At 39.4% G+C, this 15373-nt stretch overlaps 1 protein-coding gene across 1 annotated transcript in view; it reads right to left on the bottom strand.

Annotated features, from left to right (window-relative positions):
* Positions 1-15373, bottom strand: part of SLC9C2 (solute carrier family 9 member C2 (putative)) — a 98542-nt gene that overhangs the window by 67322 nt on the left and 15847 nt on the right. The window contains exons 5-9 of the mRNA XM_059413937.1: positions 14424-14540; positions 12956-13117; positions 8310-8409; positions 5885-6028; positions 2066-2234 (exon numbers count right to left, since the gene is read on the bottom strand). Of these exons, the coding sequence (XP_059269920.1) occupies positions 2066-2234; positions 5885-6028; positions 8310-8409; positions 12956-13117; positions 14424-14540 (692 nt within the window). The remainder of the gene's footprint in view (positions 1-2065; positions 2235-5884; positions 6029-8309; positions 8410-12955; positions 13118-14423; positions 14541-15373) is intronic.

Here is a 15373-nt window from a genome sequence, read left to right as displayed (position 1 = left end):
TAATTGAATTTAAATTTTAAAAAAATTTTAAAAAGAGCTGTTATACAAATTCTGTAATACAAAAGCAATGTACAAAAATCTGTTGCATTTCTATACACCAATAATGAAGCACCAAAAAGACAAATTAAGGAATCAATCCCATTTACAATTGCACCAAAAATTCTAAGATACTTAGGAATAAACATAACCAAACAGGTAAAAGACCAGTACTCTGAAAACTATAAAAGACTGATGAAAGAAACTGAAGAGGACATGAAGAAATGTAAAGATATTCCATGCTCAAGTATTAGAAAAATAAATATTGTTAAAATGTAGACATATTCCATGCTCCTGGATTAGAAAAACAAATATTGTTAAAATGTCTATGCCACCCAAAGCCATTTACACATTTAATGCAATCCCTATCAAAATAACACCAGCATTTTTCACAGAGCTAGAATAAATAATCCTAAAATTTGTATGGAGCTACACAAGACCTCAAATAGCCAAAGCAACCTTGAAAAAGAAAAGCATTACAATTGCGATGGAGGCATCATGATTTTGGAGTTCAGGTTATGTTACAAAGCTGTAGTGATCAAAACAGTATGGTACTAGCACAAAAACAGACACAGCTCAATAGAACACAACAGAAAACCCAGAAATGAACCCACAACTCTAGGGTCCATTAATCTTTGGCAAAGCAGGAATGAATATTCCAGGGAAAAAGACATTCTCTTCAACAGATAATGTTGGGAAAACTGATAGCAACATGCAAAATAATGAAACAAGACCACTTTCTTACACCATACACAAAAATAACTTCAGAATGGATGAAAAACCTAAATATGAGACAGGAAACCATTAAAATCCTAGAGGAGAACTTGGGCACTAACCTCTTTGATGTCAGCCATAGCAACATCTTTCTAGCTATGTCTCTGGAGGCAAGGAAAACAAAAGCAAAAATAAAGGACTGGGACTTCATCAAAATAAAAAGCTTTTGCACAGGGAAAGAAACAATCAACAAAACTAAAAGTCAGCCTGTAGGGGAAGGATGGGGAAAGATATTTGCAAATGACATATCTGATAAAGGATTAGTATTGAAAATATATAAAGAACTTACACAACCTAACACCCAAAAAAACAATCCAACTAAATATTAGGTAAAAGACAATGGATAAAAATTTTTTCAAAGAAGACATACAGCTGGCCAATAGACAGATGAAAAGATGTTCCACACCTGCTAAAATGGCTAAAATAAGAAACAACAGCTGTTGGTGAGGATATGAAAAATGGGGAACCCTCCTGCACTGTTGGTGGGAACACAAACTGGTACAGCCACTAAGGAAAACAGTATGGAGTTTCCTCAAAATGCTGAAAATAGACCTATCCTATGATCCAGTGATTGTATTATTAGGCATTAACCCAAAAAACACTAAAATACCAGTTCAAAGAGATACATGGACCCCGATGTTTATAGCAACATTATCTATAATAGCTAAACTATGGAAATAGCCCAAGTGTCCATCGACTGATAATGAATAAAGAAAATGTGGTGTGTATGTGTGTGTGTGTGTGTGTATAAATATATATATATTTGGACTATTCCTCAGCCATCAAAAAAAATGAAATCTTGCCATTGCAACAACATGGATAGAGCTAGAGAGTATAATGTTAAGCAAAATAAGTCAGTCAGAGAAACATAAATATCATATGATTTCACTCATATGTGGAATTTAAAAAACAAAATGAAGAGGCAGATAAAAAGAGAGAAAAGGAAGCAGACTGAGAAACAGACTCTTAACTATAGAGAACAAACTGATGATTACCAGAGGGGAGGGGGGTGGGGGGTGGGTAAAATGGGTGATGGGGATTAAGCAGGGCCCTTGATGTGATGCGTATTGTATGTAAATATTCAATCACTAAATTGTACACCTGAAACCAATATTACACTGTACATTAACTAACTGGAATTTAAATGAAAACTTTAAAAAGATGGTTAGCTCTATTATTGGGAACTATGACAAGTACTACAAAATAAATAAAAATGAGTAAGTATGAGTAAATATGGGATACAATTTTTTCCTACCAATTGTGGTGACTCTATTTTTTTTTCAGCCAGATTATGAATATCAGGAGCCAGGAGTAAGTTAAAAACTCCTTTAATTCCAGACCATGCTATAACAATTCCCCATTTCCAATTATATTCATAACTTGCATGCATCAGAATGGGGCTCACTAACACAACAGTGAGCAACCTGTGGAAAGAAAAAAAAAATTTTATTAATCACACGTGATGTACCAATGTTATTCATGGTTGAATACTACATTTCATATCAGATTTTTTTTCAGGAAAAAGAAAATAATCAGTTTATTAACAAGTTGTTCAAACTTTTGGGGACAAGCCAAATCTACTATCTAAATTTTGCATATAATACTCATATCTTGAAAAACAGGTTAGACGTTTTATACAAATATAGGGATTTATTATTAACACTATTGGGCACTATTCGGATTTGGGTAGTAAGTTTCTGAAAGGAAGTTCTTCAAATAGCATTGACAAGCTCATTTATTCCATGGAGGGCTATGACTAGATTCAGAAATTGGGCCAAGAGGACATGCAGATGATGGCCAGAAAGGAAAAATTATTGTAGGCACATTAATAAATGGCTTAACCAAAGTTTTCTTGAGCTCCCATGAGACTCATAAACTAAATGTCACGTAAGTAATCTCAATTTGTGCCTTTTTTCTCTCCAGAACATTTTTCTTTCCTTTTCTTTTTAGAGTGGGGAGGGACAAAAGGAGAGGGAGAGAGAAAATCTCAAGCAGGCTCCATGCCCAGCACGGATCCTGACACGGGGTTCAGTCTCACAATCCCCTAAAATCATGACCTAGGCTCTCAAGAGTCAGACGCTTAACACAGAGTCATCCAGGTGCCCCTCTCTTCTTTTTTCTTACTGGAGTATAGTTGACCCACGATGTTAATGTTAGTTTTATGTGCAACCTAGTGATTCCACAACCCTATTCTTACGCTATGTTCTCCACAAGTGCCTACAGATCATTTTTCTGTAAGACCTTCTATCAAAAATGTAGAATCTATATTTAGAGGATCTATACCAAAAGAATATCAGTACTATCCCTCGAAAGAGATTTCAGCAGAAATAAAATTGACATGTTCTCAGCCTAAAAAATATATTGTGTATCAGTTGCTCAGCTGGGAATTTCACAAGCCAGTTTAGAGAATTTCTATCATTGAGAAACAGAAAATCTGCAATTACCATATGCAACTTATATAATTAATTTGAGCAAACTCCTCTGCCTTGCATTTAAGCCTTTTGCAAAGTAATTCTTACCAACATTTCCAGCCTTACTAAATGATCTCTCTCTGAAATACCATGGAGTCCAGCCAAAACAGAACAACTCATATTATTTCCTGATATCAAAAACAGAAAGGCAGTGTAGTAAAATCTCAGGAGTCAGTCTACCTAGGTTTCAAATTGAGGCTGCTTTTACTAACCATGTAAACTTAAGCAAGTTCTTTAACCTACTTATTTATTTAAAAGATTTTATTTATTTATTTGAGAGAGTGGGCGAGAGAGAAAGAGAGAGCACAAGAGGGGAGAAGTTCAGAGGGAGAAGGAGACTCCCCATGGAGCTGGGAGCCTGATCCCGGGAATGCGGGATCATGACCTGAGCTGAAGGCAGTAACTTAACCAACCGAGCCACCCAGGCACCCTCTTTAACCTCTTTAAACCTCAGTTTCTTCACCTGTAAAGTGGAGGTGATATATAACAATAAGTAGACTCGCCTCAAAGGATTATTGTGAAGACTCGATTAAATGAGGCAACATACATAGGACTTAGAATGATGTTTTGAATGTGGTTAGCACTCAATACATGTTAGCAATAATTATTGTGACCAGGCCTTAGTTTGGCTCATCCTCTAAAATGTTTTTCTCAACAAGTCTCTTATGAAAAGCCCACCCATATTTTGAGGGACCCTCAGGAGGACGCCTTCCATTAAAGCCTTTCCTCTAGTGAGATGGATCCAATAGTTCACCTCAGATCCCTGGCACTCCCGAGCCATTTGACTTTGGGCAAGGTACTTTGCCTTTGTTGGTCAGTTTCTTCATCCATAAAATTCCCATCTCCTAGTGTTGTTATGAAGATGAAATGAGACACCAGAAGTGTAGCTGAGCCAAACAATGTGCATATTCTTCATATTCTCTCTTCATATTCTGTGACCAGTCTCAATTGGCACATGAGCTTCCATCATACAAAGAAGTGTAAATTGCATACACATCCTTGTGTGTGAGAGTGACTTTCTGAGTGGTGTGCAGGGCCTTTAGAGTCAGCAAAAGCAATGTCTCCTGAGAAGCTCTTATAAAGGAAGCTTCCTTGGCCAGGTCTGTCCTCAGTGGAAATGACACTGTAATGAATTCTTATCAAAGACACACCTACCATGAGTGGGCAATGGCATTTAAAAGAAAACATGTTCATGGGCTCAGATTTAAATCCCAATTTTGTGGAATACTATGCAGCCATCAAAAGAAATGAAATCTTGAGTGCCTGGGTGGCTCATTGGGTTAAACCGCTGCCTTCGGCTCAGGTCATGATCTCAGGGTCCTGGGATCGAGTCCCGCATCGGGCTCTCTTCTCGGCAGGGAGCCTGCTTCCTCCTCTCTCTCTCTGCCTGCCTCTCTGCCTACTTGTGATCTCTCTCTGTCAAGTAAATAAATAAAATCTTTAAAAAAAAAAAAAAGAAATGAAATCTTGCCATTTGCAATGACGTGGATGGAACTAGAGGGTATTGTGCTTGGTGAAATAAGTCAATCGGAGAAAGACAACTATCATATGGTCTCCCTGATATGAGGAAGTAGAGATGCAACATGGGGGTTTGGGAGGGTAGGAAAAGAATAAGTGAAACAAGATGAGATTGGGAGGGAGACAAACCATAAGAGACTCCTAATCTCACAAAACAAACTGAGGGTTGCCAGGGGGAGGGCCGTAGGGAGAGGGTGGTGGGGTTATGGACACTGGGGAGGGTATGTGCTATGGTGAGTGCTGTGAAGTGTATAAACCTGGTGATTCACAGACCTGTACCCCTGGGGCTAATAATACATTATATGTTCATAAAAAAATAAAAAATTATTTTAAAAATCCCAATTTGGGGGGCACCTGGGTGGCTCAGTTGGTTAAGTGTCTGCCTTTGGCTTAGGACATGATCCCAGAGTCCTGGGATCAAGCCCTGAATCGGGCTCCCTGCTCACTGGGGAGCCTGCTCCTCTCTCTCTCAAATAAATAAATAAAATCTTTTAAAAAATATTAAATAAACCACAATTCTGCCCTTCAAATTGGGTAACTCTAGGCATGTTTTTAACCTTTCTGGGCTTCATCTGTGAAATGATGCAATAACACCTACTTCATAAATTGTATTAGTATTAATAGTATAATGTACATGGTAGGTGCTTAATAAATGGCTTTATCATAGAAATAAGGATGAAAGTCAACAAAAATGTTAAGAGTCATTAATCCACTCCAGTGTTGCACAAACATTAACCCACATGTTGAAACAGTTTCCTGGATCTCATCTCTAGAGATGCAATCCAATACATTGGGATGGGCCCATGAGTGAGCATTTCTATCAAGCTCATGGGTCCTGATACTGCGGCTGCTATCCTTGCCCCTTCTCCTTTTCTAGATGTAACTATGAAGCATGAAGAGACTTCCCCCAGTCGCACAGCAAGCTATTGTCAGGACCTTGACAACAACACAGGTTTTCTGACGTCACATCCAGAACTCTTCTTGCTATCACTCACTACCTCCCAATGCTAATTCTGGGCTTAAGAACCTAAGTCAAGGAAGCAAACTTCAAAAAATAAAAATAAAAAATAAACTATAATTCTTACCTTACAAAATTTACTGTTGCAAATAAGATGAACAAGAAAACCACAGCGTGAAAATTTAAATATTTGGTTTCTCCACATCCGATTACAATACCAAAGAAAATATATAATAATTGTTGGAATACAGCTGAAAACATTATTAGGAACCTTGGATGAATGGAAAACAAATCACATTTTAAGCAATGGGTTTTTTAATAGTTGCCTTTTCACATAAAAGTATGTATGACATATCTATCACTCTTATTAGCAGAGGTCCTTGCCTCCAAGCACTGCTGCAATCAACATTTAAAACTATTTTGTTGGAACTAAAATCCACCTGGCTCCATATTCTCCAATACTCTTCATCACACCATGCCCATGGGCTGCCTCTCATAGGAGAACCGTAGGAGCAAGGCAGAAAAATAAAGCTCTCCACCTCTTCCCTGATCAGTGATGTGACAGTTTGCTGAGATTAGCTAGCATCATATCAAACTGTTGGGTCTGCCACAGGTAAGCCCAGAACCACCTACTTAACCTTGACTTTTCAACATCTGATTGGATCACCTCACTGTCCTCTGCAGAATTTCTTCCTTCATGATTTGCTTGAAAGTCCCTTACCTTGAAAATCTCTCCTGTCTGCTTTTCCATCTACTGAATTCCTAAAAATCTCATAAGGCTAACTCTAATCCCATGTTCTTCATAAAACCATCCTAAGCACTCTCATTGGAAGTGACCCTCCTTTCAATCCCTACAGTGCCAATTGTCTATACCACCATGGTTCGTTAAGCAGACAAGTGAATTAGAATCACCCGTATTGCTTTCCATATAGCTATACACCTGGCCTGTCCCCAGAGTCTTACCGAGCAGACGGAACACAATGGTTCAGGCTTAGAGCTGTTGTGGTACCATGTGGTAATATGCTTGCACCCAGTCAAGGTTTGACTTCTATAAGCAAATTGCCTCCTCTTGGGCCCCTCCACTGGAACTTTCCCTTTCAACTAACTAGGTGAGTGTGCCTGTTCCACAAACCAGCCTCCTCACAGGTGGGTCCCAACATCTACGTTTGGAAAGCAGCATTAGGAAGCCTCATTTTGGCTTCAGAGGAAAACCATATTCTGTGACACAGCATTACACCCATCAAGCAGATGGTCCGATTCTCTATCTGATTCCCATCTCCTGCTTCATTAGATTCAGAACTCAGAGAAAGGAGGGTTTTGAGATCCCCCCAGCCCCCAATGCTTAGTTTTCTGAAATTCAGAAATGATGGAATAACTGAGAATACTTTTTCAAATGTCTCCACAGGACCTAAAAAAAAAAATCCATACATATAGCAGGATCCCAATAAATATATAATGATTCATACTTACTGGTTTCTCACATAAACACGCCCAATCACTTAATAACGAGTGTCTTCTGAGAAGGGGACTTACTTACATAGCCCCAAACTGAGATACAACATCCAGATCACAGAAGACATTAAGAAAGGATAGGTTGAATAGGTTCAAGGATAAACAATTAAGTGAATACAATGCGTAATGTATAGTGATGCTGACAGACAGCATGACTGAGCTCAGGAAACTGTCCAAATTCAGACAAAAAGTTCTATGAACTGGTTATCCCCAAGGTTCTGGAGTCTAAGAACCAGGTAAGTGTCATATTCACATAGACACAACATTAGAAGAGTTACAGGTGCCAATTTTTTAATTTTGCCAAGAGAAGTTATTTTTAAAAAGATACCATCCTCTATCACTGGGATTTCATAAAAGAAAGAACATTTTAAACACCAAAAAAGGAGACAGATCATAATTTCAGAACCATGGATAGTCATCTATTTTTTAAAAAATGAATCTTCCTGGGAAAATTCAGAATTATGGCTTCTTGTTTTAGCATTTGCTTTCGTTTGATCTATGCTGGGCTAAGACTTATGAAGTAATTCTGAAACAATCCTATAAATTAGTATAGCTCTCTGCAGAGCCCAATTTATTTATCTGAGAAGACAGGCCAATGGTTTTCCCTCCATGCAGAGACAGTCACATGACACCTTGCATTACCAAATGTAAGAGTTTGGCTGGTGTGGCATCTTTCTGCTACTTTTCTTCTCCAGCTCTTCCCATATTAAGATGCTGCCATTCATAGATGTCATGAAGGAAACAAAGGAATGAGGTATTTTTTAAATTTCTCACAATCCAAAGTAAATTTTTATCAAGAGTTATGTATAAAAAGACCACAGCCTCTGAGCCACACCTACATAATTTGTAACAAAAGAATATCAATCAATGTCAACAATTGTTGGTACCTTAAGTGCTTTCAAATATAACCGGTAATAAAATTCAGAATTAAAAGGCAGAAAAAAGTTACAAAAGGGGTGTCTTATGGATCCAAGAAGGCAGAACCACTTAAGCACAAAACTTCTATGATATCTATACCAAGTACACAATAGGAGACTTACTTAGTAATTATTAACTCAATCCTCGGTTTAAAGCTTAAGGAGTCTAAATTCAGTCCTACAGTGACTAACGCAACCATTCCTGACATTCCCAAAAATTCCACTGGGGAGGAAAAAAAATGAGTAAAATTAGTTGCATTCAAATCTGCACACTGAAGTACTACTTTATCTTGAGTGAAGAACTGGTGAGAGACTTAAGGGTCACAGTGCTTGGAAAGTTGTTCCAAGAATCGGCCTAATCCTGTAAATCAGGGGTTGGCAAACTTCTTTTGTAAAGGATCACAGAGTAAATATTCGGTCTTTGTGGGCCACACAGCCCCAGTCACCACAATGGAACTCAACCATTGTAGCAGAACAACAGCCACAGATAGCCTGCCAACAAATGTGTGCATATTAAATAATAGACACTAAGAGCTGAAGCGCTTTGGAGCAGGGCAGAGCTGGCTGCTCTGGGAATGTGACCTACCTTTTCTCTCTTAGCATCCCTGCATCTGTAAAATGGGTGTAAAAGAATAATGCTCCACAGTTGTTGTGCAGATTCAACTAAATAACATGAAAAGTGCTTGGCACACTTTTAAATCAATGACTGTGTGATAGTCACTATTACTATGCTTTTATACATTCACTTTATACAGTCACTATTTACTAAGCCATTGCTTAGTAAATTAATACTGTTTTTTTAAACTTTATTTTTTTCAATATTTTCCATATTTATTTTATTATGCCTTTGGTTTATCTAATCACTTAAGTCTACTTTTGATTTAGTTTTACCTATGTATCTAACTGAATTTAATATAAATAACCAAGGACAGTAAAACCAGGAGTGCTGGGAACTATGAGGATAGGGAAACTGTCTTTTGAAATCTTATTTCCACTTTCCTATAATTAGTATTACTGGATTTTAAAGCTTATCAATAGTCTTTCTCAGTAACAGACAGTACTTAGAGACAACATCTGCTATGAGGAAACCAGTAAATAACTTCATTTTAGAAATGATTATTTAGTATAATCCCAATGTTATAGGGTTGCATGGTATGAAGGTATACATTAACATATGTGTGTATGTTTATATGTATTTTTTTAAAGGCTGAGGACATACACCAAAACATATCCGTGGTCTAATTTATAACACTGGTATGTAGGTGATTTTTTTTCTTCTTTAATTTTTCAGAATATTTCCAAAATTCTATCATCAGTATGTATTCCTTTTATAATTAGACAAGGTTTTTACAAAATTATAAGTGCCGTTCTATTCAATTGTATTTTAAATGTTCTGAAGGGGAAAAAGTCATGGACCATTTAATAAAGGAAGTAATTTTCATCTTCACAAAGCTGAGTAGTTAAAAATAGACCTGTATAGTTGTTCTGACTCAGTGGAGAAAACCATCACAGAAAGTCGATGCTGCAGACTAGTGGCTCCCTCAGTCTTTGTCTCTCTCTTCCTCTCTCTGGTGTAGAAAAAGTGAAGGTTCTCCTCATAAAATCAAAGGGATTTTTTTCCCTAAAATCAACAGGATTGATGACTGGATGTTTTCTAACTAAAATATATTTGGAAAATGATGGAAGTTTGACATTTATCACCCAGACCAACGATGATAGTGAAGAGACGGTGGAGCCATCAGCACTGACATGAGGAGGGGGAGGCACTGTTTGTAGGAGTTTTAAAACAATAAAACTAATGAAAAGTTTTCTGCTCTTCATTATCTCCATTCCCCAGAAACTCTGAATCACGTCGACAAAATATTCCTCTCGCTTCTAGAAGCAAGAGGTATACCTCTGGCCTACACTATTATAAAACCCACTGTGTCTCATGAATCATACATTGACTCTTCAAGTGCCTTTTGTCCCTCAATCAAATTTTCTTCCATGGGCTGATACGTTAATATTTCCAACTGTACGACCTGGCAACCGAACAATGTTCCTGAAGCCTTGTGTCCTTTGTGAGGCAATATCTGTGCTATTTTTGTTTTGTTTCATGAAAAAGAGTGAATGTGCTAGTACAAGTGATTTCTTGAGGTCCAGATTTCATGACTTGAACACAATTGAGACAAAAAAGGAAATTACTACATGTGCTCAAAGAGGTGATGCTCTAACTTTAATCAGATGTTCTCTGGACTTAAGCCAGTTGGCTGAGTGTTCCTTAGTGAGGGAAGAAAACAGAATTAGGCAACATAACAGAAATGTAACATTAGAGAATGTGTGAATTTGAATTTTATCTATGTTTGACAATGGAATTTCTGGCAATGGAACTTCTCCTGATATCATGTCTATTACTGACTTCTGCTGCCAGGAACTTATTAAATATAAGAGTAAAGGACTGCCCGAAGTGTTTCTGTAATTCCTGAAGCAGAGGAAAATGCAACGGAGGAGAGAGGACTATCCGTTTCTGGGGCTGCTGGAACAGAGTACCACAAACTATCTTAAACAGCATGAATTATATTGTCTCAGAGTTCTGGAGGGTAGAGGTCCAACATCACGGCTCAGCAGTGATTCCCTCTGGGACTAAAAGGAAGGATCTGTTCCAGGCTTTCCAACCACTGACTGGAAGCACCTTCATCTTTTAGAAGGAAAGTGGAAAGGAACCAACATTTGTTGGCTGCCCTAACTTGAGTCCAGTGGTGAGCTGATAAATGTTAAAATCAGCTCTCTGGAGGTAAAAAAAAAAAAAAAAGAAGAATAAAAATAAAAATAATAATAATAAAAAAATCAATCAATCCCTGCTGGGTAACATCTGCCAATTTTCATGGTGTAAATGCTCCCAATAGGGCCAATTTCAAATAATGCCGCCTGCACAGAGTTCTGAAGACATATGTGCCATCAGCTCCTGCAAGGAGGTAAGTTCTATCTCCAGCACATCAGCATGAGCAAGTCACCTAACACACATTATCTCGCTGGTGCCAGCAATAACCCTATAAATTAGGTGTCTCTATACCACTTTTATAGATGAGGAAACTAGCTAAAGCTTAGAGAGGGTGAGTAAAATCCCAAGGTCAACAAGCAAATAAACTGTGAAGTTTGAATTCAAGTTTGAATAAACTGTGAGGTTTGAATTCAAGTCTGCCTAACTCCAAAGCTCTTCAAGAACTCGTATCAGGTTATTCGACCCACATGTGTTAAATTACTTTCAGGCACATCGGGAGCACTGGGCCCGGCTGGGAGGGGGACACACAGAGACAGGAATAAATAAAAAGTTGAGTAAAAGACAGCCTCCACGCCTCAAGAAACTCGTGCTCTAGTGGAAGAAATGGAAATATTAATTTTTAAATTTTTCTCTTCAGATATTTAAGGCATCCATAAAGGTTCACGGGGAGAAAGAAGAGAGGAAGGAAGAATGGGAGGGAGGAAGGAAAAAGAAAGAAGAAGGAAGTGACCCTTCAGTGAAGGCTTTCTGTAATTTTACTGATTGGGGCAGTAAGCAGCTCCTGGGTGGCCACTTACCTACAGAGGAAGTAGCACTTTTAGGTGACGGGAGGTGACAGGAGGAGTAATTAAGCTCTTGATATCTGAGGTCTTTCCCAGATGGAAGTGGCTCTACTGTGTGGCCTGAGAGCAGAAGCAAGATCTGACTGTCTCGGTGTAGTTACTACAGCTCTTGGGGACTAGCTACCTCCTTCAGGTCAGTAAAAACTTTAACTGCCCATCTCACTAGACGAAACCAACAAATGATCATCGCCGGGCTAGCAGTGCTAGGCTCTCCGCTTCCTGCGATTATTCCACTCCCTGCTACTCTTCCAGACACAGGTATGCCTAATTTCTCCCTCTCTTTCCCTGCCTCCTAGCTGCTGGTAAAGGCTGCTGTTCCTACAGTCTCCTCAGTCTGGTACTCACTGAATGAAAGACGGTTGGGTTGGAAAGACTTCAGGAGCATCTCACCCAGCAAACTCATTTTAGAAATGGGCTGCTAAGGGTCAGGACAGGAATCATCACTGAGCTCTTGCAGGGGATTGCTGGTGATTAAATGAAAGTTCAAGTGGTGCCTGGGTGGCTCAGTGGGTTAAGCCTCTGCCTTTGGCTCAGGTCATGATCTCACAGTCCTGAGATCAAGTCCCGCATTGGGCTTTCTGCTCGGTGGGGGAGTCTGCTTTCCCCTCTCTCTCTGCCTGCTTCTCTGCCTTCTTGTGATCTCTGTCAAATAAATAAATAAAAATCTTCGGGTGGGGGGGGAAGTAAGGTCAAAAGGTGGGGCTCAAAAAGAGTAACAGAGTATTTACATGGAGAAGAAATACAGAGGGAAGGGATGTGGACTTGGAATTAAGGGGACCTTAGGAGAGACCGGGAAAGAGCTAGAAGTGGCACAAGGATAATATGACAAGATGCACAGAGGGGCTATCACAAGGAGGAAGCAAATGAGAAGAGGCAACTGGATTCAAGATCACTGAAAACCAAAGATATGGGGCGCCTGGGTGGCTCACTGGGTTAGGTCTCTGCCTTCAGCTCAGGTCATCATCCCAGGGTCCTGAGATGGAGCCCCGCATTAGGCTCTCTGCTCAGCAAGGAGCCTGCCTCCCCTCTTCTCTCTGCCTGCCTCGCTGCCTACTTGTGATCTCTGACTGTCAAATAAATAAATAAAATCTTTAAACAAACAAACAAACCAAGATACATAAAATTCCCTTTAACGACAGCAGTTTTTGTATCTGCTTCTGCCTTACCAATGTAGAAAGTCATGTACACCATTGAAATGCAAAGAATGACACTGGTAAGTATATTGCTAAAGAGGTCAGTCAGTATAAATTGAATGATCCTTGCACACGAATATCCACATATTATGCTTCCCAAGATGTCCAAGCAGAGGCTCAAGATTATTTGTAACTCTGGAAAAAGAAAATAAAAAAAAGGAAGTTGAACTATAGTTTTCATTCTCTCACTGATGGCATTTGTGTCTATGCACCTTGGTTTGCTTTTGAGATTTTGAATGGGACCTTGTTCTTCAGCAAGTGGAAGCTTCCCATGAAAGCCTGGCAAAACAGACACTCTGGGGTGTATTTCCCTTACAGTCGGTTGCTGGAGATTTGCTTCTCTGGGGACAGCAGACTGGAATGTCCTCAGAAGCCAGGCAGGGAGCATAGATGTGAAAAGCCTGTGACAAACTGGGGAGTGAATGTCTGACCAAAGGACATCCGAATTCATATTTTTTACAAACTGTGTTAGGGCCAAGCAAATCATGTCCAGAGTCCCCATCAACCTGCTGTCTATTTGTGACCCCTGCCCCCAGCCCAGGGGCATTTGGGAAATGGAGAAGAGGAATTTTCCATAGTCACAATAAATGAGGGCAACAGTGGCAGGAGTGAGCAGGTTTCAGGCAATGCCAAGGGTAGTCCTAAATAACAGATTGTCTACCCCAAACACCTGTAGCTCCCCATTGAGAAGCCCTACAAAGCCCTTTTATCACCAATATTCTTCCTCCTTTTAGCACCTCTGTCCTAAAACTATCACACCGATCAGGAGTTCACCTTTTCCCTTTTCATGCTGTGATTTCCCTGCCTGCTTTCTTTTCTAGTAGAACCACATCTGGAAACCTAGCAAAGCAGCGTGCTCCATATCCCAGTGAACTTCAACCACAAGAATCTAGTATGGCTTCTAGGACCTGACTCTGAAGTGCTGCCAGAAATGTTCTGCCTTCGCCCGCAGGCTCAAAGTCAGGATCAGGTAAATTCTTAATATCTGCTCACTGAGATTCGGATTGATCCAGGCAAGAAGTTACTCTGAGCCAGATGATGTGTGTGCCTGTGTGTGTCTGGGTGTGAAGGAAAGAGATGAAATAGATTTCTTTAACATACTTTCCCCCTTACTGTCCAAGAAAACACATAGATGGTAATTATTTTCCTGTTATCTGATATGCTATTTTGATTGGTCGAAAAGTAAAGTATAGAGAAAGTAGTAAAGTTAAGACATCTTGAATGTGTTTTGTTTTATTTTTATTTTTTTTAAGATTTTTTTATTTATTTAAGTAATCTGTACACCCAACATGGGTCTCGAACCCATGACCCTGAGATAGAGAGTCACATGCCCTCTGGTCAAACCAGACAGGTGCCCTTTAATATATTTTAATTTCAGTGTGAACTGAAATGTATCATACAAGAATGATTCTAGAAAATAAGACAAAAAAGATGCTCCTACCTGTAAATACAGCCACGTGGAGACTGTTGCTCCGAAATACTCCAAAACAAATGGATGTGAAACCACAAATGATCATTGATTCTCCTCTTATGATATCAGTATACATTTTGGAAATACCTGGAAAGGGAAATAAAAAATATAATTTAATTTGGTACATAAAAATGATGCTCTTTCACAAGAAACACAAAAATAGAAGAGAAGGAATATGTCAGACAAAAAACAAAAAAGCCATGACTGGGATGGTTCTGTGAGACAATCACAGTCATCTTTTTTTAAAAAAAGATTTTATTTATTTATTTGACACAGAGAGAGAAATCACAAGTAGGCAGAGAGGCAGGCGGGTTGAGGGGGGAAGCAGACTCCCCATAGAGCAGAGAGCCCAATGTGGGGCTTGATCCCAGGACCCTGGGATCATGATCTGAGCCAAAATCAGAGGCTTAACCCACTGAGCCACCCAGGTGCCCCACAATCACCATTTTTAATCTCTCCAATGATAAAGGAACAGGACAAGAGCATTCTTTGAAGTGTCCACGTCCTCAAACCATGCTTGAGTTTTGGAATGAGACAGAGCACTTCTCAGGACACAATATTTAGCTTGAATAAGCATGAATAGACTCCACAAAAATCACATTTTAGAAATAAGTACAGGGGTGCCTGGGTGGCTTCTTTGGTTGAGTGTCCAATCTTGATTTTGGCTCAGATCGTGATCTCAGGGTTGTGAGATCAAGCGCTGCATCAGGCTCCACATTGGGTATGGAGCCTGCTTAAGATTCTCTCTCTCCCTCTGCCCTTCCCTCCTCCCCTGGTGCACACGTGCGCGCGCGCTCGTGCACACACACACACACACACACACACACACATACTTTCTCTCTCTCTCTCAAATAATAAAAGGAAAAAGGAAAGAAGTACAAAGGATGACCCAGCAATTCTACTCATAGACATATGCCCAA

This window comes from Mustela nigripes, chromosome 10, assembly GCF_022355385.1.
Source record: "Mustela nigripes isolate SB6536 chromosome 10, MUSNIG.SB6536, whole genome shotgun sequence".
NCBI classification, from domain to species: Eukaryota; Metazoa; Chordata; class Mammalia; order Carnivora; family Mustelidae; genus Mustela; species Mustela nigripes.
The sequence above is the reverse complement of the archived record's forward strand: the minus strand, read 5'-3'. Positions and strand labels throughout refer to the sequence as shown.